Source organism: Eumetopias jubatus, unplaced genomic scaffold (assembly GCF_037043125.1).
Source record: "Eumetopias jubatus isolate StellerSeaLion01/CBP00866 unplaced genomic scaffold, mEumJub1_p1.0 scaffold_9, whole genome shotgun sequence".
In the NCBI taxonomy this organism is placed as follows: domain Eukaryota; kingdom Metazoa; phylum Chordata; class Mammalia; order Carnivora; family Otariidae; genus Eumetopias; species Eumetopias jubatus.
Window position 1 is genome coordinate 111581721 of NW_028274815.1, and position 27505 is coordinate 111609225.

Below are 27505 nucleotides of genomic sequence, written 5' to 3' on the forward strand. Positions count from 1 at the left end.
AAACTGACATTCAATTCACTCAGCCTCACACTATATGCTCCCTCACAGTTAAACAGATTGTTTAACAGTTAAACAGTTCCTCCCCTGCCCAAGAGACAGGAACTTTTCAAGGGTCCTGACTAGACTTCCCCATTCTGAGGCAGTATCAGTGAGAGATGCCTTCCTGGGGACTGGGGAAGCCCAAGGAAAGCTCACCAAGCTCATATTCTTCTTTAGCGTTAGTTTCAACATAAATTAAATACGGAGATTGAACACAAAGCAACAAAGCGGTTCTGTGTCCCGTCAGGCTCCAGGCCAAGGGATAAGCAGAAGACGAGGAAGGAGCAAGAGACCCAGGAGAAGACAGTTGGCGTTGGTTCGAGGAAGAGAGAACCGCCCACTCCACACACCGTGGTATACCGCGGACCGGAAGTCGAGGTGCCGGGCCACGCCGGCTTCCGGCGTCACTTCCCCCGGGACTTCCTGTTGAGAACATGGCCGCTCTCATTGGTGTCCGCTGCTTGACCCGAGTGAGGCTCCGGGTCGGGTCGGGCCGGGGGCACGCGAGGGAGCGGCGGGTTTGTACCGGGTTCACTGCAGTGTTCGGGGTCTGGGACTCCCATACCCGACCTCACGGGCGTGTGCGTCTGTGTCGCAGGTGCTGGTCGCCGCCCCGAACCCCGGGGCATGGAGGAGCCTGTGTACCTCGGCCGTGGCGCACGCCGCCTCGCGGAGCCAGGTAAGGGCAGGTCCGACTCCGGTCTGCCCACTCCCCTGTCCCCTCATTCCCTCTCCCCGGGGATCTGTGCTCCCGCCCCAGCTCTAGCTCTGATGGCACCGCTTCCAGGCTGAGGACATGAGGGTGGAGGGAGCCTTTCCAGTGACTATGCTCCCAGGAGACGGCGTGGGACCTGAACTGATGCACGCTGTCAAGGAGGTGTTCAAGGTGAGTGCCCTGGGGGAGTCAGCCAGCGCGGACTCTGGGGTGCGTTGGAAAGTCCGGACTTAGTCGATCCTGACCCAGAGATTTTTGGGACGTGCCCCTGAAGGCTGCCTCTGTCCCAGTGGAGTTCCAGGAGCATCACCTGAGCGAGGTGCAGAATATGGCATCTGAGGAGAAGCTGGAGCAGGTGTTGAGTTCCATGAAGGAGAACAAGGTGGCCATCATTGGTATGTGTGCCCCCTTGCTACTCCACCCGTGTGCCCTTTAAAATCACATGAGCAAATGTTCTTTAAGCTTCTTTCCCACACATACATTACATCCCCCAAGCTCCCATCACTATTTTGTGGCCATTTGTTTCTTCTGTTAACTCAGGAGTTGAGAGATCATGTGAGCTGTCTTGGTAGGAAGGCTTCAAGGGTTTGAAGTCTGTCAGGGGGCCACATCATGGGTCATCAAATCTTGTTAATTATGTTTCTAGAACGCCACTTCTAGCTGCCTCTTTTTTTCTGTCTTCCCCTTTGCTTCTCTGCTTTAATCTCATTAGATGTGGGGCGGGGGGCTTCCTGTTCTGCCCCTACAATCCATCTTCTGCATCTTTTCTTTTGGAAAGATCAAGATGACTTTGTCTGGCCCAGCCTTAGCATGGGAAAGTAAATTCTTCATAAGCTGACTCTCAGCTCTTCGGCCTTTACTTCCATAACACCTGTTCTGTGTTTTGGTCACACTGGACCGTTAGTTTCCAGATACATGTACTATCTTGACTTACGTCGTTAGTTCTGCCCAGAATGTTCTTCCTTTGATGCTACCTGTTAGACTAGTTCTCAGTTACTGTATTATAGTTCCCTAGGGCTGCTGTACAAATTACCTCAAAGCTAGGTGGCCTGAAATAATAAATCTGTTCTCACAGTTCTGGAGGCCAGAATCCCAAAATTAAGGTGTTGGGAGGGCTTCCTCTGAAGGCTTAAGGGAGAATGCTTCCTGGCTTCTACCAGCTGCTGGTGGCTGCTGGTGTTCCTTGGTGTTCCTTGGTGTTCCCTGGTGTTCCCTGGCTCGTAGATGCATCACTACAATCTCTGCCTCGGTCTTCATATGGCTTTTCCGCTCTGTGTCTGTATCTGTTCTCTTTCTTTTCCTGTAGAAGGACTTGTCTTTGGATTTAGGGCCCACCCTAATTTGAGATGATTTCACCTCAAGATCCTTACTTATGTCTACAAACACTCTTTTCCCAAATAAGGTCACATTTACAGGTTCTGGGGGTTAGGGTATGGACGCGGCATTTTGGGGTCACTAGTCCACCTACTGTACTCACTTGACCTAAGGCTTGGCTGAAATGCCAGCTGTCGTGTGTCCTTTCGTGATGTGACCAGAGGGAATTTCTGTTCTGGTCTCCTGTGCACGGCGTTAATACCTCGCCCATGGTATTTATCATGTATTTCATATTATTTGTCTTCCCTGATGTGTTGTTTGCCCCTTGAGGACAGGAATTGCGTATTGTGTTTTTTGGTTGATGTCCCTAGTGCCTGACACGTGGTCAATATTCAAATAAGTATTGGTTGGAAAAAATGTCAAGCAGGTAGTCAAACAAACATCAAGAAAGGTCACACAGATCTCTAACATTGTTTCTCAGCCTATTAAACCCAGGCTCTTTGATCACATGAAAATATTTTCTGTCCTTTTAGGTCATTTTGAAGTTTCAATGTGAATTAAGTATGGTGGCTAAAAATAAAACACTGGTTTTAACTGCATTTTTATTTTGCCTCCAGAGGCACTTAAAAGTCACAGATTTGGGAGTGGGAGATGAGAGTCTGGGTTACATCATGTCACTGAGAGGATCAGACACTGATCTGGGTTCCCTTGGGCTTGGCCTGTGCCCGACCCTGACCCCTTTGTTTATGCAGGAAAGATCCATACCCCGATGGAGTATAAGGGGGAGCTAGCCTCCTACGATATGCGGCTGAGGTAGGTGGTGGGGGCTATGGGTCAGAGGAGTCCTGGAGCACCAGGCATGGTGCTCATGGCTCTGCCCCACCCCCAGGCGTAAGTTGGACTTGTTTGCCAATGTAGTCCATGTGAAATCACTTCCTGGGTACAAGACTCGACACAACAATCTAGATCTGGTGATCATTCGAGAGCAGACAGAAGGGGAATACAGCTCATTGGAACATGAGGTGAGGCCCTGGAAATTGGGGAGGCCAGGGGTGAAGGTGGGAGAGCGGCATAGCTCCTTCCCTTCTTTCCAGGGTCACCTGGCTGCTTCTCTCTTCTTACCCAGAGTGCAAGGGGTGTGATTGAGTGCTTGAAGATTGTCACTCGGACCAAATCTCAGCGGATTGCAAAGTTTGCCTTTGACTATGCCACCAAGAAGGGGCGGGGCAAGGTCACGGCTGTCCACAAGGCCAACATCATGTGAGGGACATGGCTTTGCATGGGGTAGGCTCCTGGGAAGGTAGCCCTTTGCACTCTCTTGACTGAATTTGTTCCCTTTGGCCCACGGACAGGAAACTTGGGGATGGGTTGTTCCTGCAATGCTGTGAGGAAGTTGCTGAATTGTACCCCAAAATCAAGTTTGAGACAATGATCATAGACAATTGCTGCATGCAGGTAGTGTCCTCCCCATGTCTCTGCTCTCATGGTGTCAGGGATGGGCAAGGAAGCAGAAATAACTTCTCTTGTACATGCCCACATTTTGCCCCCTAGCTGGTCCAGAATCCTTACCAGTTTGATGTGCTAGTGATGCCCAATCTCTACGGGAACATTATTGACAATCTGGCTGCTGGCTTGGTTGGGGGAGCTGGTGTGGTCCCCGGTGAGAGCTATAGTGCAGAGTATGCAGTCTTTGAGACGGTGAGCGAGCTCCCCTCCCCCCCCCGCCCCCTCAGCCCTCTGCATGCCTGTCTTCTGACTTGAGGTCCCTTGATAGCTACCTCCAAATGTGTCCACCTCCCCCATGTCTTTTTTCAGTGTCCCTGGCCCGATCTCTCTTCCCCTGATGCCCTTCCCTGCCCTCACCCTCTGCATAATGTCTGCCCCCAGTGACTCTAGTGTGCCCTCTCTCCACAGGGGGCCCGGCACCCGTTTGCCCAGGCCGTGGGCAGGAACATAGCCAACCCCACAGCCATGCTGCTTTCAGCGTCCAACATGCTGCGGCATCTCAAGTAGGTATCTCAAGTAGGTCATGGCAGGCTGGGGCCAGAGGCGGGGTGTTTTAAGGGGGAGCACAGCTGAGGAAATGGGGAATGATGTGGGGAGAATCTCAGTTCCTTCCTGTCCACTTTGACAGTCTCGAGTATCACTCCAACATGATTGCAGATGCGGTGAAGAAGGTGATCAAAGTTGGCAAGGTGAGTTAGAAAGGCTGTGGGTTTCAGGGCCTTGGCACTCCTCTTTGGGGAACTGAATTGGGGCCTCCTTTCCCTCCAGGTCCCCAGAACATCTTCTGCTCTCTGATCTTCCCCTGTGGCTCTCAGGGCTGTTCTTCACCTCCCTTCTCCTGCTGTCTCATCCTCTGGCTCTCCTTTGCCTCTAGGTTACCGTCTGCTATTCCCTCTTTCCTGCTCCATCCCTTGGCTCTTTTATGGCCATCTTAATGCAGCACTTGGGGCTCTTTTTCTGGGGAGAGAGCACAGGGGATGGAGGAGCAGAGGGAGATAGCAGGCAGGATGAGGCACAGGTGTCACCTTCCTCACACCTGGAAGCCCACCCTTGTCTGCATTCCCTGGCCTTTCCTCCCACCTGGTCTGATTTCCTCCAAGGCCTCCTCATCCTGTCTCTGATTTGCATTTCCCATCTCACTTCATGCTCAGCCTCCCTCCCATCCTGCCCAGGCCCGCAGCATAGCTCTGAGAGTGGTTCTGACCCTCAGCTGGGAGCAGATGGGCCCACGCTCTCGCACACCTGGCCACCTCCTTGCGACTCTGCTGCATTGCATCTTCTTCCTGGCCTTGCCATCCTTTCTTGGATTCCATTTCCATCACATTGCCCTATCCCCCCTTCATGGGCTCTCTTCTCTTCTTCCCCACGGCTCTTGCCGGTGGTGGCTGTAGGTGCGGACTCGAGACATGGGCGGCTACAGCACCACAACCGACTTCATCAAGTCTGTCATCGGCCACCTGCACCCCCATGGGGGCTAGACCCCTTTATTCCCTCCAACCTCACAAGGACCATACTACCTACACCTCCCTTCAGTACAGTGGACCAGAGAAGAGTTCTTAAACCTTTAGACCATAATCATCTGGGCAGAGCCTAGGTTGTCCTGGGGCTGGCTTCCTTAGGGAATGGTGTTATCAGGTGGGGGTGGGGGGTGGGGGAGAGGTTAGGGACGGGGCCTCGGCCACAGGGATGATGACAATTCTCCCCTACAGGTTCGAACTTCTGACATGGGTGGCTATGCCACCTGCCAAGACTTCACTGAGGCGGTCATTGGTGCTCTGCCTCAATAGGTCCCACCCATACCCATGTAAGGTGTTCAATAAAACATATATATTGACTCTTGTGAAGTTGTTTTTATTGGGATATAAGGGATGGGCTGGGAAAGGTCATGTGGGTTACACCCCCCACCAGGTAAACGTCCGTTCTAATCTTCCTGGGATAGCTTCTGGAGCTTTTTCTTTTTCTTGGAGCTGCTGCTCTTGCCACTGGCAGCCTCTTCAGGTCCACTGCTGAGTGGCTCCTCCTTGGAAGAGAATTTCCTCTTTTTCTTGGGGATGCTTCTATTTGCTGCCTCTTCAGCATCAGTAATTGGTTCCTCTTTGGGGGCAGATTTCTTCCTCTTGGGAAGACTTACACTGGCAGCTGTCTCTTCAAGATCACTACTAACCAGCTCCTCCTTGGAAAAAGATTTCTTTTTCTTGGGTTTGAAGACAGGGACAGACGGGTCTTCCATTCCGTTCTCCTGTGGAGTCTCCTGGGCCTTTTGCTTTTTCTTCTTTTTGGGTCTTTCACTTGTCTCCTAAAGAACGAAATGGGCATGAAACCCTCATCCATTGTATGAACACACACACCTCTATTAAAATTCCAGCGACTAAGTAGTTGGGGCAGAAAGTAGTAGAAATGATGTGAAAATTGCCCAGTGTTTCTGGGATGGTTTTTAACAGACATTGGAAATCCACCCCAAAGGTGACTCCCACTTAGAAAGGGAGAAATGTGTTATCTAAGCCCATGAAATAGCTTATAGGAAACCCCACAATAGAACCATCATGCCATGTTGCAAAGGGGACCCTGAGAAACTACTTGACAAACTGGGCACTCCATGAAAGTCCCAGGGTGGGGGGTACCCCTGAGGTGGCAGCATGGAGACCTCCCTGCCCCAAGCCCCACTAGGAAATGCCACCGCCTCCGGACACACGGCTGAGAACGCGCAGAGCAGGGATTTACACTACCCCCGGTTGAGGACTCCTGGGAGGCAGCCGAGGACAGAACACTTGCCCAGGGACCCGGTGTGCTACAACCAGCTCTGTGAGCTCCTGAGCCAGTTCTCTCAGCACCTATCTCCTTCCTATAGAATCAAGAGGTAGTTGAGATGTTTCAGGTCCTTATTTCAGTCCAAAAGCCCGGACTCAAGACCATGGCTTCAGGTAGCACATCCTTTGTTCTGCTGTTGAGAGTCCTACATCCAGGGTCTCCACCCTGGGCTAAGGGCTGGCCTGCCTACTGACCTCACACTCCTCCGGGGTACTACTGCTGTTTTCTGAAGACGCGAGGGCCAGGGCGGCCAGCCGTTTCTTCTCCTTCTTTAAGCGTTTCTTCTCCTGCTTCTCCAGCTTCCTAGCCATCTCAGCAGCCGCTTCCTCTGCCTGGCCAAAGAAAGGTGCTCAAGAGGCCCTGAAGACTTAAGGCTGTCCAGGCCTCCCTTCTGGCTTCATCGGATCAGGCTCATTAAATCAGTTTTTCGCCTCCATTCTAACAGGGTCAGGCTAAGCCAGTTCATCACCTCCAACAGCCAGCTCTGGTCCTCCCCCCACCCAGCAAAGCCCCAACTGACCTGAACCATTGCTTCCTTCATGACATCCAGATTCTTTCGTGGAATCTCTCCGGTCTCATAGAAGGACAGCCGCTCCTCAACTTGCTCTCGAAGCTTCTCCCCAAATACACTTGTGGGCACCTCTAGATGTGTGTGTGTATGTGTGGATAAACAAAGCCTGTCAGCCCCTTCAGGGCTAGCTACTCCCCAGCCCATTTTCCCTCTACCCTCAGCTTCACTCAGACCCAAAGTATCAACACTCACTAGGTGAACTGCTGTTGACGAAAAATACTGCCATCATTGTGGAAGCTGCTAGGTAGTCAGCCTTCCCTCCCCCCCAGCCCCTTCTCCTCCAAGCCCCCCTCCCACCCATACCAGAGAAGCAATCAATTCGTGAGGCAATACTGCATTTGTTTGCCAGGTATCGGGAGATGCGGCCTTTGTTCTTGGCAGCTGCTCGGCCAATGAAGGTGGAGTGGAAAATGAGTCCATATTTTGGGGTGTTACCCCTTGTCTTCAGGGCTCTGGGAGAAGAATATTCAGTGGGGAGTTTTAAGATCAGAAATTTCAACCCTACTAGCCAAGGCAGCTCCTCCCCTCCCCTGTACCCTCAGTGTCCAGAGTGAGCCTCAGGCTGCTGACCCCACCTCATGCCAACCCACAGCTCCCAGAGGCAGAGGGAAGGCATCCAATGTCGCTGACCTGGAAATCTGGTCCCTTTGCTGGGCCCTGGGAATCACTCAGACACCAGGACTGGCCATCACCCCCATAGCAGAGGTCTGTATGGGTCAGGGAGCCCTGGTCAGCCATCACTGTGATCCCCAAACAAGCAGTGGGCACCAGAAGTGGCACCTGAGTGTGGGCAGGTGCCCTCACTGGTACCTGAACAGGGCCTTTTCAGCCCCAAGGATCTGCACTGTGGACGCTGGATACTTGGCCAGGTTGGTGAGGCTGCCAGCATGAGCAATGAGACGTGCACCTACCTGGAAAAGGATTCAAGGAATTAGAGAAGCTGCAACTGCCAATCTACCAACTGCACAATTCTGCTTCACCCCATCAAGTACACCTGGGGTTAGAGAACAGTAGGTCAGGAAGTATAGCAGTATGGACCTATGTTGTAACATTCCTTAGCCCCGTTTTGTGTTCCCCATGACGCACCGCTTCCCCAATTAGGGCCGAGAGGCTGGGGGCTACTTGGCTCATCTTGGACCGCAGGTAAGTGTGCAGGCTCTGGCGGTACTCTGACAAAGACACCACACGGCTGGAGAAGCTCTCGATGTTTATCAGGTCGATGGCCGATATGTCCATGCCTGGGGACACGCAGTGTGAATGCAGGACCAGACAGTCACAGCCCCAAACTTATCTTGGCCACTAGGCTGTACTGACCCATGGAGGATCGCGAGGCGTCCAGAATAGCCTTAGCCTTGGCCCCATCCATCGTCAGCTCTTCCAGCTTCTCCAGCTTTTCTTCATTCAGCTCCCTTCGGTTTCCAATGAACTGAGCAAGGCGGCAGTATGTAGCATTGTCGTTGATGATCTTCACGAGCTCAGGAAAGTGATACCCATACCACTCCCTGCAAAGAGCCACAATCACTCCCTGCCCAGCGGCTAGGTCTCAAAGCTACAGCCTCAGCCCTCTCCGTATCTATTCTTTGCCCAGAGAAAAGGGACCAAGTCCAATTCAAAACCCCAACTCCATGTCCCCCCATTCACAATACAGACCCGGCAAAGAGCCCGGGCTGGGGTGTATATGGGTGGGTTTACTCTACCTCCTCTTTCTGTACAGTCAGTGTAAGAACACAGCCTGTGGTAAGCACCGGGAGGCTCGGCCCCACCCCACATTGTTCTACCCACAGGAGCTAGTCCTGATTTCAGCATTCAAAATTCGCAAAACCACAGGCCAAAGACCCCGTTCTCAGGGGTCGCTGGGGCACTTCACCTGACACGCATGGAGAAAGTATTGATGTCCTTATCCAGCTGGTCCAGGAGGCTGATGGACTGGATAATCATGTTGTCCACCCGGTTCACATTGAACTTAACTTTGGCACGAGAATAGCTGTGTCCCAGCCCCAACTGGGCTTTACAAGCAGACAGATCCGTCAGACCCTTCACCAGGTTGTGGAAGTGCAGACGAACCCCTGGAGGAGGGCAAGACAGTGAGCGAGAGAAGGCTCTAGGCCAGCTCCGGCACCCATGGGTGCCAGCCAAGCAGAAGGGCTTCCCAGAAGCGACCTTAAGCACCCTGATTAAATTTCCAGATCCCCTCTCAAAGATGTCAAGAATGTTAATGGATGGTCCCACCTCGCAGGATCTCAGCTATCACGCCTCCAGTCTGGCAGTTGTACCCTAACTCCTCTTGTATAGCAGCACCGATCTTGGGGTCTCCAACCCCCAGGAGTACTTTCTTCTTTTTGGATGGCAGGTGAGTCTCCAAGAGCAGACGGAGGTCCTCATGAACAACACCTCAAGGCAAAGAACAGAGCTCCCACTAACATGCTGAAGAATGCTTAAATCATAAAAGGGATCTGTCCCCTTAACCGCTGATTCCGTGACAAACTGATCCCACACTGGTCCCACGGAGCATGCTGAGATGGCATGCCTACATCCTTCCTTGCTTTAGGCTTTGCTCAGAGACATGGAGACATCAGTGACTGCACTCAGGGGATTGACAGACTTAAGTCATCACTGCAAAGCCTGCATCAACCGTGGAAGGAACAGGACTCTGGTCCAACAGCACGTGTGTGAAGTACAAAATTGAAACCTTAAACCATACCGAGGGGCACTGTGGAGACAAGTATTTAGTATCTGACTTACATGTCCTGGGGCCAAACCTTTTTTTCTTGGCTCTTCCGTACCAACTTTGCCTTTTCCAATCACTTCAACAATGACCAAAGAACCACCTACCAGATTTCACTTAAGAATCATCTACCACCCACAAAGCCTAGGTCCTGGATTGTGCACTTTAAACATTTAGTATAATACCATATTCCCCAGACCTTGGGCTCTGTTTTAAACCACATCCTGTACACACCAAATACTGCTCAACACGTACCTGACTTACAACAAATTAGCCAGGGAAAGGAAAGTGCTATCACAAACCCCCCATGAGGATAAGATCAACAACAACTAAACCTCCGTTCATCTCCCTAAAATACTCGGTTGTGGCCGACTCACCTTCGGACACAGCGTTGGCATTTTCCAAGGCAACCTGGGACGAGGCAAAAGGACAAAAGGCCACGAGACGAACGATGTTGTGGAACTTGCCCAGGTTGAGCACGCACTCCTCTACCTTGGGGGAGAACAGAGCACGAGTGGTTTTCTTCCCTCGCTCTTGCCTCTAGGGCGCAGTAAAGCAGCGGTTCCCAGCCCTGGTCGCAGGTGAGAACCGACCGCACGCTGCGTAAATGAGCCCTTTAGAGATAGGCCCTAAATCCCGGTCGGCTTCATCGTACGGGGAGGAGTCCGGGGGGCTTCTAAATGCTCCTAACGCGACTCTAGTCACGAACGCGGGTGAGGACCCCTCCCCGCCCGGCCCTAGAGCTTTCGGGCCCAGCGCACCCCCCAGTGCGCGGCCGGCCACGTGGGAGCGCGCGGTGCATGCTGGGGCCCCGGGGCCCGAGGGGCTGCGGCGCGGCCGGCCAGCCCACCGCCGCCTTCACCCACCTGCGGCAGCAGCAAGCTGATCTCCTCCACCTCCTTCAGCGCCAGCAGCGCGTAGCCGACCGCGTGCTCGAACAGCACGTGCAGCAGCACCTGAAAGAGAGCCGGGGCGCGAGCATCAGCGCCGTCCCCGCGTTCGCCCGCCCCGGCTCCCACGGCAGGCTCTGGCCCCGGCTCCAACCCCGGCCCGGGCTTCCGCCCGCACTCAGGCCCAAACCTCGGCCTCCATCCCACCCGCAACCACTCCTCACCATGGCGCCCGCTCCTGGCCCGGCTCGCAATGCGGCGCGCGGCCTCTGGCGCGCCGAACCAGGCTCCGGAGTCCACGCCCCCCGCGCCGCCGGCCAATCAGAGGCTGGGGACGATACCTTTGCGGGCCTCCGGAGGGGTCCGCCGCGGTGGTATCGCCCGGAGCGCGGGAGGGGGAGCGCGGGCGCGCGGGCGGCCTCCCGGCTTCCGCTGTGGCGCCGGCCGGCGTGGTTGCCGGGGACGCGCGGGTTGGGGCCCGGCCCTGCGGGCCGCAAGCGGGTCGGAGAGGCGCTTTTCCGGATAATATTCCAACCCCTTAGGTCTTCATTATAGGAATTCCGGAAGGCAGAGCTCGGCAAGCGCCGGCGGGAGAGGCCCCGCGCGGGTCGCGGCGACCCTTCCCGGACAGAAGCTTGCCGAGCCCGCTTTCCGCGGCGTGGGTGACCTGGGGCCTGGGACCGCTCCCTGCGCCCCACGCCCCCCGGGACCTCTTCGTCCCCGCTTCCCACTCGGGGACCACCCTGCGCCCTCGGACCGAAGCGGGCCCTGGGACGCGTTGGCCCAGACCCCGAGGAAACGTCTTCTCGTGGCCCGCTTCGCGCTTTTCGGTTGTATTTTATTTTATTTTTTTAAATGTTTATTATAGGCGATAAAGTGGAGAAGAATGACGATCTCACTTCTTCCTAGGTCGGTTTCTGGTTCCTCTACAAGAAGAACCAGTTCCTTTGGAAGGGCCACGTGTTTGCTCGCCCCGTGGAACCCCCGGTTAGCTCCAAGGGAACTGGAGCTCCTTTTCCATGTCCTCGAGGGCGGGTTTCGGGCATCCTGGCGATTATTTTGAAATTACCTTTGCTTTAGTAATTAATATTAGAATTATAAACCCCAAACTTGTATATCCTACAGTGGTATATGTACTGGCAATTAAAAAAAATTTTTTTAAAGATTTTATTTATTTGAGAGAGAGAGCGCGCGCGCACAAGCCAGGGGGAAAGGCAGAGGGAGAAGCCGACTCCTTGCTGAGCAGGCAGCCCATGGCGAGGCTCGATCCCAGGACCCTGGGATCAAGACCTGAGCTGAAGGCAGAGGCTTAAACGACTGAGCCATCCAGGCGCCCCTTATAAAATCATTTTAAGGGGATTTTTATTCTGTATAGTCTCATAACTAAAGTGCATTTATACGTTTAACATATTTTCTTCTTAAGCAGTTCAGTTATTTGGTAAACAAAATCCAAGTAGTGAGCTCACTCTTGTTTTTTTTTTTTAAGATTTTATTTATTTGACAGAGACAGAGCAAGAGAGGGAACACAAGCAGGGGGAGTGGGAGAGGGAGAAGCAGGCTTCCCGCTGAGCAGGGAGCCCAATGTGGGGCTCCATCCCAGGATCCTGGGATCATGACCTGAACCGAAGGCAGACGCTTAACGACTGAGCCACCCAGGCGCCCCATGAGCTCACTCTTAGAACTTAATATGGTGAATCTTAAAATCTCATAATCTCAATATTGCTTAAAATGTGATTAAATTCTGTTACATATATTTACATAAGGTCATGGGTCTGAATCAATTACTCTCTGACACTTTGAAGTGGAATTGCAAAATTAATCTTAACATCAGTATGTTAAATTCTCTTAAATTATAAATACCAACTTCAGATGATTCCAAAATGTAATGGGAAATATTAATGCTATGACTGATTTTTTTCATTATTCTGTGCTTAATGCTAAATATTCCTGGGGTTACAGGTGCTTATCTATAAGAGTGGAAGTTTTCAAAGGAGAAGTCAGAATCCATTAACGGATTGCAGAATTAATTTAGACATTCTTTGCCAGCATTAAAAAAAATAGGATGAAAGAGAATAGGAAATAAGAGTATGTCACATACAGTATTGATCTGTAAAACTTTTTGCTTTAGCTAAACATACATATGAAAGATACACATGTACACATACAAATTTAAGAGTATATATATATATATATGTTACATAAACATACATTTCTGTGGATTAAATACCAGAAGGCGGAGAGTCACTGAGCTGGAAGATAGCAGTCATGCGTGGGAGAGAGTTGAGTCCTCTGGTTATATAGGAGCTGTACCGGAACAGTATGCTAACTCAGAAATGACGGAAGAAAACCGCACTTCCACTGGTGAGATACAAACACTCCTGATTAGATGGGACGTGGGGTAAACACTAAAAATCTTTTGGCTTCTTCGCCTCCACCTCTTGTACTAAGCTATCTCCCTGATACTTTATGATCCTGACCGCAGTGGGCATTTCTGCAGTGTGTGATTAATTAGAGACCATACCTTCCTTCCCGTTGGGCTGGGTCCATTCTTACGGAGGTTCAGTTCTTCACCACCAAAGTGGACTTTTGCAAAACTTTTGGTTTCCCTTTCTCTAAGCCACCTTCCTCTCTATTGCCGGGGATGATCTTCCTAAAGCAGAGTATCCAATCATGTTCGGTTTGTAGGTGCTCATTGTGGCATGAAGTCATAGGAAGATTAAGGGCTTGGTGTCTGAGGATCACCTGTGGTAGCTAGTGTGCAAAAATGACCCCCAATGATCAATGCCTCCTGACATTAGGTCCTCGTGTAGTCCTCCCACAAGGAACCAGGCTGGGTCTGTGATGCATTCTAGGCAATAGAATGTGGCAGGAGTGATTCTGTGCCCGTGCCAAGCCTCAGCCTTTTGTATTCTTGGGAGCCTTAAGTTACCTTATGAGAAATTCAGCTACTTGCCTGGAGAGACCACATAGAGAAGGAAAGGCCCTGATACTTTATGGACAGGTCCAGTTTTCCCAGCAGCTCAGCTGAGCCCAGCCTTGCAGCTGTCCCTGTCAAGAAAGGAGACATGTAGGTAAAGCCATTTTGTGTGTTCCAGCCCCTGCCACCATCTGACTGCAGCCACATGAACAACCCCAAACAGGACCAGTAGCAGAACCACCTAGCTGAGCCCCACCTACGCACAGAATTGTGAGAAATAATATATTGTGGTTTTAAGCCACTAAATTTTGGGAATGATTTGTTACGCAGCAATAAATATGAATCAGTCTGTCAACCAGGATTCAGACCTCAGTTCTGCTACTTACAATGTGACCTAAGTGAATCACCCACCTTCCTCAGCTTTCATGTCTTCTGCGGAATGAACACTGAGGATTCACTTATCCCTTAAACAAACATTTTATTGAACATCTCCTCGGGGCCAGGTATGACACGGGGTTGGAACTGGGCAGATAGTAGGGACGCAACAAATGTTAGTGGTGTTTCGTCTTCGTCTTTTGTCCCTTTATGATAAACAGCATGATGACATTTCCTTGCACCTGTTCTCAGGTGAGTCCCACTTCTCCTATCGCCTCCCACAGAATCTACCAAAACTGCATTTTTTTTATACATCCTGCTGCCATAACTTAATTCTACCATTTCAGCCACTAACTCACCTGTGTAGACAGGTCACCTCTAGCACAGTTTAGTTTTACACGGTAAAACAGTGATGCGTTCCATTTTTCTACTGCTGGTGGTAGTAGATGCACGGTTCATCGTCTGTCACCCTGATTAAACGTTGCTGGAACCTGGAAAATATGTAAGCTTGCCAATTATGGGTACCTCGTTTGGCTCATTAATTTAAACTTTTCTTCTTAAATACGCATTGCCCTCAAAGTACTGCTTTAGTGGTAGTCTGCAAATTTTGGTGTGCAATATTTTCCTTCTAATTCAATTCCACATGTATTCTGGTTTCTGCTATGAATGCTGTTATGACCCACACGTTATTTGGGTTGGTGATAAAGGCTGATGTCCTCCTTGCTTCCCATTGCTGCTTTCTAAGTGTTATTTCCTTCTCTCTTTTTTTTGAAAAACCTCGGTCACCCATCACTGCCTGGTAGCGTCCGACTTTGCACTGTGAAGGACATTGCTTACCTTTTGGATAAGGAGGCAAGATGCTATTGATGAAAAAGTTTGGGGTGCCCCAAGCTGGTGAGCTTCCTGACCTCAGACTTACTACCCTGATTGTATCATTCCAGCTCAATCTTATAGGTACTGGGGTGGCTCCGACAGCTGACATCATTATATGTGCATTAGGCCCAGGGCACTCCTTTTAGTCTGCAGACACCTCACAGACATGAAGATGGAGTGGTGGCAGGTGATGGGAGGAGGGGGCAGAGAGATGAGACCAAAGCTGGCTCCACTCATCTTCTCAGAACCCAAACTAAACAAATTCAGCTAGTCTTTTTTTTTTTTTAAAGATTTTATTTATTTATTTGACAGAGAGAGACATAGCGAGAGAGGGAACACAAGCAGGGGGAGTAGGAGAGGGAGAAGCAGGCTTCCCGGCGGAGCAGGGAGCCCGATGCGGGGCTCGATCCCAGGACCCTGGGATCACGCCCTGAGCCGAAGGCAGACGCTTAACCACTGAGCCACCAAGGCGCCCCTCAGCTAGTCTTTTTTGGGCTCCTGAGAACATAGGTAAGTTTTGAATTAGTGAGCACCTTGGACACTGTGTGATCCAGCATCCTTTACAGATGAGAAATCAGGATGTTCAGGAGTCAGGTTGAGGAATCTGGGTATTCAAGAAGCTATAGAATGAGTTAATTCTTCCATTTGTTTAAAAAAAAAAAAAGGTTTTTGGGCTCCTGTGTGGCTCAGTTGGTTGGGCATCTGCCTTTGGTTCAGGTCACGATCCCGAGGTCCTGGGATGGAGCCCTGCATCTGGCTTCCTGCTCCGCAGGGAGTCTATTTCTCCTTCTCCCTCTGCCTGCCACTCCCCCTGCTTGTGCTCTCTCTCTCTCTCTCTCTCTCTGTCAAATAAATAAATAAATAGATAAATAAATAAATAAAATCTTTAAAAAAAAGGAACTTTTTTTTTAGATTTTATTTATTTATTTGTTAGAGAGAGTGAGCGAGAGAGTGAGCAAAGTTACAAGCAGGGGGAGCTGCAGGCAGAGGGAGAAGCTGGCTCCCTGCTGAGCAAGGAGCCTGATGCGGGAGTCGATCCCAGGACCCTGGGATCATGACCTGAGCCGAAGGCAGGCAGACGCTTAACGACTGAGCCACCCAGGCGTCCCAAAAAAGAAAGGTTTTTGTGTGCCTGTAACATGCCAGGTAGGTATGTATGTCACTTAGAAAGCTAGGTGCTGGGGATACAGTAGTAAACAAACCAAGTAAGTACTGCCATCAGGGAGTTCACGTTCTAGGAGTTAAAATCAAGTAAATATGTAGTGCATCAGGTGCTGATGTGTTACAGAAGGTGGCATGGTTTTACACAGGCCCTCAGTGAAGAAGCAACATTGAACAGAGATCTTAAGCAAGGGAATCAGCGATGCAGAGATCTGGGAGAGTAATACACGCAGTGATGATACTAACCTGTGACCTCTGATTTCAGGGACCTTCTGATCCCGGGAGACTGAACGTAAGCAAGCGAGGAGGTGCAGTAGTGTGAGAGGTTGACCAGAAGACCACTTGGGCCAGTGTTCCTGGGGAAGACTTCACAGCTAGAAGGAATTCTAGGTAGTCACAGAAGAACGTGTAGGTCATCTAGAGCTCTAGGATGGAACGAGCATGGAAGCAAAAGCCAGCAACGAAAGAAGGAACTGCTAGAAATGTAAGATTCATCCTGGTCAGTAGTTGGACAAAAGACTGGAGGATCTAGTATGTAATACCTAGAACCCAAGAAGCCTTGAATGAAAGCCAGGATGAGTAGGTTAGATGACACTCTTATTTTCCATCACCCAAAGTTTGATTGGAGACTAGTTTGGAGCTGAGATTGCAAGACAGATTTCCCAGAAAGTTCCAGCTGAGAAAGTGTCCTGCATGAGGAGCAGGTCTGAATGGGGAGTTTCAGGTTTCCCAGGGAATGTTCCAGGTTCAAGCTTGAAAGTCATGTGGCACCTGTAGCCTTTTCTTTCTCTGTGTAGATAGAACTGTCCATTCACTGGAAAGGATCATACTCTATAGCATCTAGTCCTTTTTTATCTTGCCCAGCCTGTGGCTCACTGTGTCATCTTGGTGTGAATTAACCCAGAGTTTTTACTCGTGGCAACACTAATGGGGACCTTTGGAAATGGAATGGGCTGTTTAAATTCTGGGGAGTAGGGAGAGCTTCTGGAAAGGAAATTGTGTGAAACAACCACAAGATGGTGGCACTCTACACTCATTTTGAGAATGGAAAACCCTCCCATAGAATCTGAAAAACTTCCAGGAATTCCTTGGCCTTTTTCTCAATCACGGAAAGAACCCCTGCAACAGTCTTTGGTAATGAGTTACATATATATACAATATTTATTCCCATACACAGAAGAATGAAAAGCATCCAAGGACGATCCTCGAGCTCAGTGTTCCTTGTCTTTCTGGGTACAGCTTGTGAAGCCCAGAGTAATTAGGATTGTAGGGTAAACGTTTTGTTCAGCCAGTGTTGTTTGCGTTCAGAATCTGAGCCTGAGGAATGTTTGATCTTACCTCTGCCTGTGATCATATCTGTTATTTATGAGCACATAGCATGGTGCTTGACACTTAGTCTTACTTGTGTCAACTCGTACAATCTTCATAAGAGAATTTGGAGTTGAGGTTTCCATGGCTCATTATGCAGACATGGTTCAGTGATAAAGATGTCTGTATGCTCTATATACCTCATCAACCCCAACCATGATCTTGGGCCTTTCTTCACATTTTCCAAACTAATACTGCGTCAAATGAATTACCTGGCACAATACTGTAGAGAACTGTCTTTAATTAGCAATCTCAACACACAAAAACAAGCCTAACTTACAAAATTTGGACAGCACTCACACACCTGGTGATTTTGCCCTTGAAGATTGTATTTTAGTTTTGTTCCCTAGGAACAAAAAGGAATAAAGTCCCTACTGACTCTATCTGTAGGTTTTAAAGGTATCTCTTGGAAACAGTGCATGGGATTATAAAATATTCATCGGATCATCTGTCTTCTATCTGCAGAGCTTAGTCCATTTGCATTTATTTTGATTCCTAATACATTCTTTTTCTATCATTTTACACACTTTCTATTCATTGTGTTGTTTTTTTGCTTTGCTTTCCTCCCCCTCTTTCTTGGAGGCACTATTAATCTAAGAGTACTTTAAATTAAAATTTTCCATTTGAGGTTTTTGGAACGCACAATTGGTGTGGGAATTTAGATCCTCTGTGTGAGGGTTGCCTTGTGGATATAAATTCTCAAGGGAGAATTTTCTCCCCACTTTCTGCCAAGGTCGAAAGAGACAAGTGTCTCTTTCTGCAATGCAGGTTTGTTTCTTATGATCCCTTGTAGGAACTTGGGTGCCCCAGCTTTGGGTGGGGCCTTACAGAGCATATCTGAGGTACATTTACTGAATGGAAAGTCACCAGCATAGTGGACCCTGTCGGTACCTGGCCCAGCTCCCCTTACTGGCTGGTGCCTCCCCAGTTTCTGTGAGTATGCAAGCCCGGTGTCTCCCTTGATTTTCTTTTCTTTTTTAAGATTTGATTTATTTATTTGACAGAGGGAGACACAGCGAGAGAGGGAACACAAGCAGGGGGAGTGGGAGAGGGAGAAGCAGGCTCCCCGCCGAGCAGGGAGCCCGATGCGGGGCTCGATCCCAGGACCCTGGGATCATGACCTGAGCAGAAGACAGATGCTTAACGACTGAGCCACCCAGGCGCCACTCTCCCTTGATTTTCACCAAAGGTGTTCTCCTACTTAACATGAGTCTGTGTACAGTGGAGTTTTTATGGACACTGGGTGTGTTGCTTATTAGAAATGAAGGATCTGACTGCAGACATAGCCTCTGACAGAGAAAATCCAGTGTCTGTTTCATTTCCCCCCCAATAAGAAATGTATGAACTAGGGTAATATCAGTAAGACACTGGTTATAGTTCTCTGGATAAATTGTTAAATTTATTGTCAAATCATTCTTAGGTGAGCTGAGGAAAGAAAGAAAGAGGAAGAGGGAGAGAAGGAAGGAGGGAGGGAGGAAAGAAGAAAGAGTGATCTTTATGCCTGATGGCTCCTGGATAGGCTGAATTGCTAAGTGGTAAGATGGAATGAGCTGGCAGGTCAAATCCAAGAGATGATGGGACTGCCCTCTAATAACACATCCCCACTGTAAAGCCACACCGCAGCAACACCCTTCCTCTCTTACGCATGTCTTCTTCCTCTGCCTGGCTCCCTAGCTCACTGGGAGTTTCCTGTTGCTTGAGGGTCCTGGGAGCCACCATGAACAAATTCTCTGATCGACATCACTTGAAAAATCTTTAGAGTTGTCTTGAGAGAGGTCTTGCAGCTATTTGAATTAGGAAACCTCCTGTTAAATTATGTCCACAAATTCCTTGATAACCCCCTTCAAGAGACGGAGCCTAATGTCCTTCCCTTGAGTGTAAGCTGGCCTCAGTGACTGAGTTCTAATGAATAGGAAGCTGTAGGATTGATGCTGTAATTTCTGAGACTAGGTTATAAAAGGCACGTGGCTTCCCCCTTGTTCTCGCTCTCTCTTTCTCTCTCAGGTGACTTGCTCTGGGCAAGACCAGCTGCTGAGTTGTGAAGACACCCCAGCAGCCCTGCGGAGAGGTCCTTGTGGGGAGTAATCAAAGTCTCCTGTTAATAGCCAGCAAGGAATGAAGGCTCCTGCCAACAGCCATGTGTATGAACCATCCCGAGGACAGATCTTCCAGTTCCAGTCAAATCTTCCAGTGCCTGCATACCCAGAACCAGAACTGCCCAGCAAAGCCACTCCCAAGTTGTCAACCCACAGAAACTGTGTGAGATGATCAGTGTTTATTTCTTTAAGCCGTTAAGTTGGGGGGATGATCTGTTGTGCAGAAATAGACAACGAAGACATTCCCTCACATAAAATTGTGCATCACCAGAACAGGATCATGTGTTTGTGTTTATGGTGGGTGTTTAGGCATATTGGTAGCTACTGGAAGCCTAACAGTAATCACTGGGGGGCTGGTGACTCAGGCCCCTCCTATTCCCCTCTCCAGGGGCTGGCATTACCCAGGTAGGTGGTCCTGAAGGCCAGGTGTCATGTGGTGACCATTTTTGGGCCTCCCAGTCCTGCTTGGTTGGGTTAGATTGCCTGGACCCCAGTGTCGGGGCGTCCGGCAGGTAAGCTCAGGGCCAATGTGTGTCCTCCCAGAAGAAGGCGTGTGACACACAAGAGTTTGGAATTGGGGGTTAGACCTGAGATCCACGGACAGGAGGCAACTGCAACATCTTCTTTAGCCTCACGTGGAGATGGATGGGGGCGAAAGAACGGATCTGTTTCTCCCGGTCACATGTCCCCATTCCCATCCCATTCTGGGTCATGTGTGAAGTGCTGGTGCTGGGTCAGGAAGGGGAAGGAACTGGGAGGGAACCTGTGGATTACTTTAATTTATAGTTTATGAAATCGCTGTAAAATCTCTATCTCTCCACCAGGACTTTGCCTGACTTCCAGGGTGTGGGGGATCCTCCTGAAAACCCCTGGGGCCGGGGTTGGGCCGTGGGCGGGGGAGAGGACCCCCTTTAGAACACTCAGAGACATGGCCTGAGATGATCTTGGAGCTATATTGTGCCCCGGGGCTGGGAACATGGGGCAGAGGAGAGGAAGAATCCACCTGCAGGACACCTGCACCGTCAGAGTCTTGGACTGTGACTTGCATGCTGCTGAGCCTTTGTCCTTGTTGCCAAGGCCCTCTCAATGGGCTGGCCTCTCTGGCTTGTGCCCCCCAGGAGACATTCTGCACAGAACCGCACCCTAACACTAGTTGAACATAGAATCACCAGAAACAAGGCTCTGTGTTGCACCCTTTGCCAGACTCCTCAGAGAAACCATCTTCAACATTCCTTCCACAATAAGCAGACTATCAAATTCCTTTTTCAAATTTGGTGCTTGAGAAGGATTTTTCTGCCCTGAGCAATCTAAGTTGTCTTCAATTAGAAGAAACCCTTGCTCCTTGCCCTGCTGCTAGAAGGCTCCAATGCATTTTTGCTGCTTAATGGCATCAGTTCCCCTCAGGCTGGGGTCTGGGAGATAATCATCTTCCTACTCACCATGGCTGGACTTTGGTTCACTACCTTTATTTTCAGTGGCTTCTTGTACCTTTTATTTAAACCACCTCATCTCCTTTGGGCAGAGGTGATGGTTAGGAATGTGGGCCACTCTGCAGCCTCCTCCCAGTTAGTCAGGTTGGCAGAAACCAGCGCCCCAACATGGGGGCCATGAAAAAAGTCTACGGTGGTGGTTATGGCCCTGCTCCCTCATCCCAAAGTCTGGAGCTGAGGGAACCACGGCGAGTGCAAGGTCCAGAGCTGCCTGAACCCAGATACTGGGAAGGGCAGTTTATGGTGAGTGGGGAGACTCAGCTCCCCTAAAGAGTGGACGAAACCATTGTCCTCCCCTAGTGATAGCCAACAAGTGCCTGAGACTAAGTCATAGAAATTCCCACATTCAATGAGAGGAGAGAAAATGTGCGTGTGTGTGAGAGAGAGGAAGAGAGAATATTATCGTTTTGGGTGTGTGAACTGGTGGGGCCGAAGGACCAGCCCCAGGATGGTGCTTGTGTGAGTCCCAGTGGTCAATGGGGAGGTCTCAGAGCGCTCTTTCCAGAGGCTGACCTCCAAGGATGAGTCTGAGACGGAGCTGGGCCAGAATCTGGTCTGACACCAGGAGGCTGAGCTCCAGAGAGGTGCCTGGAGGCAGGCAGTGTGGTCCCGCTCGCAGAACTGGAGGTACCAGGATCCTGAGCCTCTTGCCTGGGGTCTGGTTTTGGCTGGCAGGGTGAGGCGTGGTCCCTGGAAAAGGAACCGAGACAAGAATGAGGATGTGGGGGAATTGGCTTCAGTTTCCTGGTATCAAACGGGAGCCCTCTGGAGCTGCCCTGCTCTGTGTGTGGATTTCAGTCCCATTTGGCGAGGTGAGAATGGTCAGACGGTGCTCGGGTGTCTCAGGGCACATTGGCCTGGCCTTGGAATAAACAGATCTGCTGGAGGAATAGGCTGGCTGGAGAGCTAGGGTTTTTTTTTTTTTTTTTTTAAAGATTTTATTTATTTATTTGACAGAGAGAGAGAACACAAGTAGGCAGAGCGGCAGGCAGAGAGAGAAGGAGAAGCAGGCTCTCCGCTGAGCAGGGAGCCCGATTCGGGGCTCGATCCCAGGACCCTGAGATCATGACCTGAGTGGAAGGCAGATGCTTAATGACTGAGCCACCCAGGTGCCCTGGAGAGCTAGGTTTTGAATGCTGGCCTTAAACTGGACTCTCTGAGCCTCGGTTTTCTGGAGTATAAAGCTGGGACAACAGTAACAGTCTCCCGGGTGGCATATGATGCTCCCAGGTGGCATATGATGCTGCCAGGGTCACAAAAGATGCTGGAAAGGACTGTGTAACCTGCATGTATCCAACTTCCAGCACTTTTGTTTACTTGTCTCCTTCCCTTCCCCTAACTCTGACGTCAGGGTGATTACTGGCTTGCTCTTCACCAACCCCAGTTCCTGGGACACAGAAAAGGACTGGGTTTCCCTGGTGGGTGAATGTGGCCTATGACCGAAGTCCAGGCTTTGACGTGCCCCACTCCCTCTAGGCTCCTCCCCTTGCACCTGTCTGGAGCAGGCGGGGTCACCGGGTGGAAGGAGCCAGGTGGAAGGAGCCAGTGTCATTGCGGCAACGTCACTTGGGAAGAAAATGGCTGTCAAGTGGAAACACGCAATTTAGACTTTACGTTGAGTGAGAAGTAAACTTTTATTGTGTTTGAGTCATTTGTTTGGGCCTGTTTGTTGCAGTAACTGGTATCATTCTAGTGACTACTTGGAGAAGAGAAGCTAAGTGAGGGCAGCCAGGGAGGCCACTGGCGGCCATCTTCCTAGGCTCTCCCCCACAGCCTACTCCCACTGATGTGTTCAGATCCCACTAATTTTTAAAAAAGCAAACACTGCAGTACTGAGGTAAGCAGTACAAAATCGAAAGAGCTTTGGATCTGTATTAAAAACTCACATTTGGAGAAGGGCAAACTTTAAAGTTAGCGGCCCAGTAGAGCAAGGCAGGGAAGGAGTGCATCTGGGGGACGGGCACATTGAGACTGTGGGGACGTGAGCCAACCACTGTCAAACCAGTGTAAGTTCCTTGGTTTCTTGTGGAAAACATTTTGTACACCTGTTGTTTTCCTTCCATACACAAGTCTACCGGTGTCCAAATATGTCCATTCCATTTTCTTATTTTTGTTGGTGATACTACAACATAACATTGCATGTACTCCATTTTTTGCCCTATGTGGGACAATTAGGTGATTTCAGATATTTTCTTCAGTGTCACAATAAGCTGCCAGCCAGTCACTCTTCTGCATTTCAGCCCTGAACCAATCTTGGAACCAATCTTGGAGGGCATCAGTGGACTGCCAGCCGATCTGACCAATAAGAATGTCTGTACCTTCAAAATGTCTTCCATATATTTTGGGAGACTCGCTAGGGACAGGTTCTATCGTGACACAGACTTCCTGTCCTCTTTCTGCAACATCCATTTGTTTACTTGCTACTAACTAGTCAGTAGTAATTCGTTACTATTCCAATATCAATAGTGATACTGACAAGAATTCTAATACCAACACAGTGTTTGCCAGGGATGCACACGGTGTCCCTTGTTCTTCCTGACTTGCTTCCATAGCCACTTCTGTCACTGTTGGACCTCAAGACTGAAAAATAAACCAACAGGGGATGTTCATCTTGCAGGGAGATACTGCTATGCGGTTAAATTCTTCATTTCTGTTTTTTGTGGTCTTGCCTCGATGTCATAAAGTCATCAAATAAATAATACAATTTCTGCACTAAAAATTCTAACTCCTGAACTGTCAGCCGCGTCTTGTGTGTCTTGTGCATCTTGTTCACTTCCGGCATCAGAGGCCAAAATCACAGCATGTGATTCGGTTTAATTTTAAAATAGGAACAAGCTTTGGGACATGGGGTCACCTCAGAGATGGTCTCTTCTGATTTGACCTTTCCTCTCTCAAGGTGGAGATAGTCGGTGACCACTCCCCGTTGAAGCCCCGTGACACTTTCTTTGGAATACATGTGGCCATTTCTCATCCCTTTATTCTAGATATTCCAGTGTTTCTCTCTCTCTCTTTTAAAAATATTTTATTTATTTGACAGAGAGAGAGACACAGCGAGAGAGGGAACACAAGCAGGGGGAGCGGGAGAGGGAGAAGCAGGGAGTCTGATGCGGGGTTCGATCCCAGGACCCTGGGGTCATGACCTGAGCTGAAGGCAGACGCTTAACGACTGAGCCACCCAGGCGCCCCTAGTGTTTCTTTTTTTAAGAGAATGCAAACTGGTTCCGGTAGGAACAGCAGCTGCTGGATTCAAATCTGTTTCTCCTCCTAAAGAAAATCAAAACAACACAGAGAGCAAATACCTCCTCCATCCCCAGGTAGCTGTGACCCCCCCCCATCAGCCAACCCTCAGGGCATCTTAGAGGCATCTGGGTGGGACACCAGCAGTGCTCCTCCATTGGGTAAAATAGCCAGATGGAAAGAGGATATCAGAGGGGGACTGTCAGACTCAGGAGAGAAAGTAAAGAAGACGAAATCCTTCAGAAAAGAAGGCTCACTTGTGGCGAATGTCAAGAGTCACCGTAGAAAATGCAGTGAGAGACTTGGTGGGTAGAGGTGAGGGAGACAGCCCCGCAGGAGAAGTGGAGATGCTTCTGCATTTCACAGATGCCCCAGCTCATAGTCACGGGTTCTCTCTCTGTGTGCCAGGACTCCGTGAAGCTCACCTCTTGCCGAATCCTATCTCATTCTCCCCACCCCATGAGGTAGGATCTATGATCGAGTCTTAGCTTAACGTGCCCGACTTCGCACAGCTAATCGTCAGAATTCTGACTTCATCCCAGCTCCATCTGATTCCTCAGCAGATGCTCTTTACACCCTTCCATGTGGCCCTGTAAAGAAGGAATCGTCATGAGGGGCGCCCGGATGGCTCAGTTGTTAAGCGTCCGCCTTCGGCTCAGGTCATGATCCCAGGATCCTGGGATCGAGCCCTGCATCAGGCTCCCTGCTCGGCGGGAAGCCTGCTTCTCCCTCTCCCACTCCCCCCTGCTTGTGTTCCCTCCCTCGCTGTGTCTCTCTCTGTCAAATAAATAAATCAAATCTTTAAAAAAAAAGGAATCATCATGAAATAGAATTTACCTTCTTCGGTGAGTTGGAGCTGGGTGGCATTTTGGGAGGCGTCTTTAGCTGTGTCCTCTGACTCTGCTGTGCTTCTTCTGCCTTTGACAGATTTGTGGTTCTTCTCAACTATGCGGAGCTGCAGAAAAAGAATGAACCGTTCTCAGGGAAATGGGTGGTTGAGGCTCAGAGCCCAGGATGGCGAGATCTAGGGAACAAGGACTCTGTCTTCGGTTCTTGGTAACTACCATGCCCTGGAGAGGGCAGCCCAAGACTCGGCTTTGCACAGCATTTGAAGGAACATCTGGCCAGGGGAGGACAGAAACCCTGCCAATCCTGCATTTCAAGGTTCTCTGTATCCGGGCAGGAGGACGGTGAGATTAACAGAGGGAGATGCCAAGGGGGAGCTGGCTGTGAGGCAGATGGATTAGTTCCAGAAGAGGGATCGAGGAGCAAGGAGGACAGGGCTTAGAGGGGGGAGGGGTCTGCCTTTCACCGCTTGTGGGGGGTGGGGTGGGTGCTGGGAGAGCTGAAGAGAGCAGTCAGAACTCAGCTGGTGTGGAGAGAAGCTGCCTGTGTGTGGCCGGGGGCTTAAGAGGCCCGTTAGGCTGTGGGCACAAGCACTATGTCATTCTGACAATGTTTTCTCTAGTATTTATAGTATTAGTTTTAATCTGTAGGTATTATTGGGGGTACTGGTTTTACTATGTATGAACATTGCTTGAATCCATTGAATTTCTCCTGTTCTTTAGCAACCTCTCCAAATTTAAGCCATCATTATTGTGTGCCCCCCGAATATCCTCAAAATATAAATGCATGTTGTTCAATCTTACAAGGCTTCCTACAGATACAGATAGTTTGGGATCTGGTTTAGAAGGAAGCCATTTAGATGATACAGCTGGGCTCACAGAGCAAATTAGCAAAAACCAAAACGATGACATCTTTTCGAATGAAAACTCCCGACAGACTCACCGCTTGGATTTTCTTTCTCAGCTGGGCATTAGCTCGGGAAAGGCTTTTGGAAACGGAGTTCAGGTAGTAGATGGCCAGGCTGCAAGAGAAAAGTGACCCTCCTGTGATACTGCAGTCTTGGAAAATGACAAGAGCTGGACCGCTTCTGGAGGAATCAAGGCAGGCTTCCTGGAGTAGGTTGCCTCTGGGCAGGGTGGAGAGATAATCCTCCGATTCTAAGTTCCCCACTTAATGTAGAGAAGGTTCTGGACACCCTGCTTTCTATTTTATTAAATGTGGAAATGACATACACCTTTTTAGCTCTCGGAGTGCTCAGTAAAAGTGGGCTAAAGGAATCATCCTTCTTGGAAGTCTGAAGAGGTGGGGGAGCGGCAGGGGTTCTGGAAAGTGGAAGAAGCAGCTTATGTTTCCTGGGGAGCTGCCCTGGGTCAGGCTCTGTGTTGTGTGCATCCCACTCCATGTCTCAGTGGTTTTTACCCCGTGAAGTAGAAAGGATGTCTCCCATCTTTTCCAAATCAGTATCCTAGAACTCAGAGAAGTTAAGTACTTTGTCCAAGGTCACCCCATCTATCAGTACTTGTTGGAGCTCACATTTAAAGCTGAAGCTCCTTCCCCAGTCATCAAGGGCTAAGAGAGGAGGGTCTGGGTGCTAGGTGCCTGCTCTCAGTTTGCCTAGAAGCACAAGTGCAGAAGGCCCAGATGTCCCTGCTTAGGGAGCACTCATGGGGACGTCTGGTCCTGGGCTGGTTTTCAGGGTCCAGCTCCCACTGGGTGTCCTTGGAGGCTTCCTTTTCACAGGAACCAAGGTCGGGGGCTATGACCGGGGGGCACCTCCCGAGAGGGGAGGGCCACAAAAGCCAAGGTGCCACCTGGATTGGGTGCTTCGCTGGCCTATTACTTGGGAGCTTTTGAGATTCATCCTTCTTTGTCACTTTTCTCCCTGGATTTCAAGTCTTACCTGCTCCAGCTTGGGTCTTCTAAGCCTTCCTTTCAAGGCGGGGCCCCCCAGAGCCACTTCAACGAGTCCACGAGCTCTCTCCAGTCAGAGAGGAGGAATCTCATCGTCTTTGGGGCAGAGTGTGGGTCAGAGGCTATCATGTGAGCCCCCAGCAGCAGAGACTCAGGTGGAGTCAGGGAGGATGGGTGGAGGCAGCAGGAGCTGTTTTGCAAGGCTCCTACTCCAAAGGTCAGGCCTCACCTTCTCTCCTAATTAACCACCCATTTATCAGGGAGGACTTGGAGGTCAGAGAGGAGGGAAGTGCTCATGGGTGGCTGTGTCCCTCCGTTCCCAAATTTAGCATTTCCCTTTGCCACCTGCAAGGGTCAGGTCTGGGTTCCAGAATTTCCTCAGATAGTCAAGGGGTAGTCCAGGTTTGTCACTATCATGCCAGTCCTTTCTCAGGCCAGGACTAGGAGCAGAAGATGTTCCAGTCAAGGATGTAAGGAAATACACCTGTTTGGGGGCGCAAGTCAGCACTCTCTAGAAGGATTGGAGAAACATAGACCTATGACCCTGCACTTCCACTTCCGAGGCCTGTCCAAGAGAAGTCCTCACACGTTTGCACAAGGACCACATTTGCAACAGCAAAAAAGCGGAAACAACCTAACCACCTCTCGGCAGAGGGACCAAGA

At 50.0% G+C, this 27505-nt stretch overlaps 3 protein-coding genes, 1 long non-coding RNA gene and 5 other non-coding genes across 12 annotated transcripts in view; 2 read left to right on the plus strand and 7 right to left on the minus strand.

The window, feature by feature from the left end:
- The first annotated feature begins 451 nt into the window (after nt 1–451).
- Nucleotides 452–5408, plus strand: IDH3B (isocitrate dehydrogenase (NAD(+)) 3 non-catalytic subunit beta). The gene is made up of 12 exons (XM_028118694.2): nt 452–509; nt 638–718; nt 827–925; nt 1029–1149; nt 2821–2881; nt 2958–3090; nt 3195–3328; nt 3421–3523; nt 3620–3766; nt 3983–4077; nt 4203–4263; nt 4966–5408. Exons 1-12 carry the CDS (start codon nt 474–476, stop codon nt 5050–5052), a joined length of 1158 nt encoding a protein of 385 aa, XP_027974495.1. The 5' UTR covers nt 452–473; the 3' UTR covers nt 5053–5408.
- NOP56 (NOP56 ribonucleoprotein) lies at nt 5405–10850 on the minus strand. The gene is made up of 12 exons (XM_028118693.2): nt 10793–10850; nt 10545–10634; nt 10056–10170; nt 9183–9344; nt 8821–9019; nt 8268–8455; nt 8040–8191; nt 7764–7864; nt 7257–7405; nt 6903–7024; nt 6577–6714; nt 5405–5870 (listed from the first exon to the last, which is right to left on the minus strand). Exons 1-12 carry the CDS (start codon nt 10793–10795, stop codon nt 5496–5498), a joined length of 1794 nt encoding a protein of 597 aa, XP_027974494.2. The 5' UTR covers nt 10796–10850; the 3' UTR covers nt 5405–5495.
- Nucleotides 6785–6856, minus strand: LOC114220861 (small nucleolar RNA SNORD57). Its single transcript, XR_003611641.1, has one exon. It is a non-coding gene; the product is annotated as a small nucleolar RNA SNORD57 (small nucleolar RNA).
- On the minus strand, nt 7117–7187 carry LOC114220862 (small nucleolar RNA SNORD56). The gene has a single exon (XR_003611642.1). It is a non-coding gene; the product is annotated as a small nucleolar RNA SNORD56 (small nucleolar RNA).
- On the minus strand, nt 7616–7701 carry LOC114220864 (small nucleolar RNA SNORD86). The gene has a single exon (XR_003611644.1). It is a non-coding gene; the product is annotated as a small nucleolar RNA SNORD86 (small nucleolar RNA).
- On the minus strand, nt 8577–8707 carry LOC114220863 (small nucleolar RNA SNORA51). The gene has a single exon (XR_003611643.1). It is a non-coding gene; the product is annotated as a small nucleolar RNA SNORA51 (small nucleolar RNA).
- LOC114220867 (small nucleolar RNA SNORD110) lies at nt 9505–9572 on the minus strand. The gene has a single exon (XR_003611646.1). It is a non-coding gene; the product is annotated as a small nucleolar RNA SNORD110 (small nucleolar RNA).
- A 162-nt stretch (nt 10851–11012) lies between the features above and the next one.
- LOC114220806 (uncharacterized) lies at nt 11013–19679 on the plus strand. 4 transcript variants are annotated; one of them, XR_003611626.1, is made up of 5 exons: nt 11013–11398; nt 12799–12929; nt 14664–14754; nt 16160–16477; nt 19267–19679. It is a non-coding gene; the product is annotated as an uncharacterized LOC114220806 (long non-coding RNA). The 4 variants fall into 4 exon arrangements; XR_003611625.2 differs by having other exon boundaries at nt 16160–16378; nt 19267–19676; XR_015768988.1 differs by having other exon boundaries at nt 16160–19679.
- Nucleotides 19680–21321: 1642 nt separating this feature from the next.
- The window catches only part of TMC2 (transmembrane channel like 2), a 52898-nt gene continuing 46714 nt past the window's right edge, over nt 21322–27505 (minus strand). Inside the window, 4 exon segments of the mRNA XM_028118849.2 lie at nt 21322–21494; nt 21497–21538; nt 24923–25040; nt 25874–25952. Of these exon segments, the coding sequence (XP_027974650.2) occupies nt 21322–21494; nt 21497–21538; nt 24923–25040; nt 25874–25952 (412 nt within the window).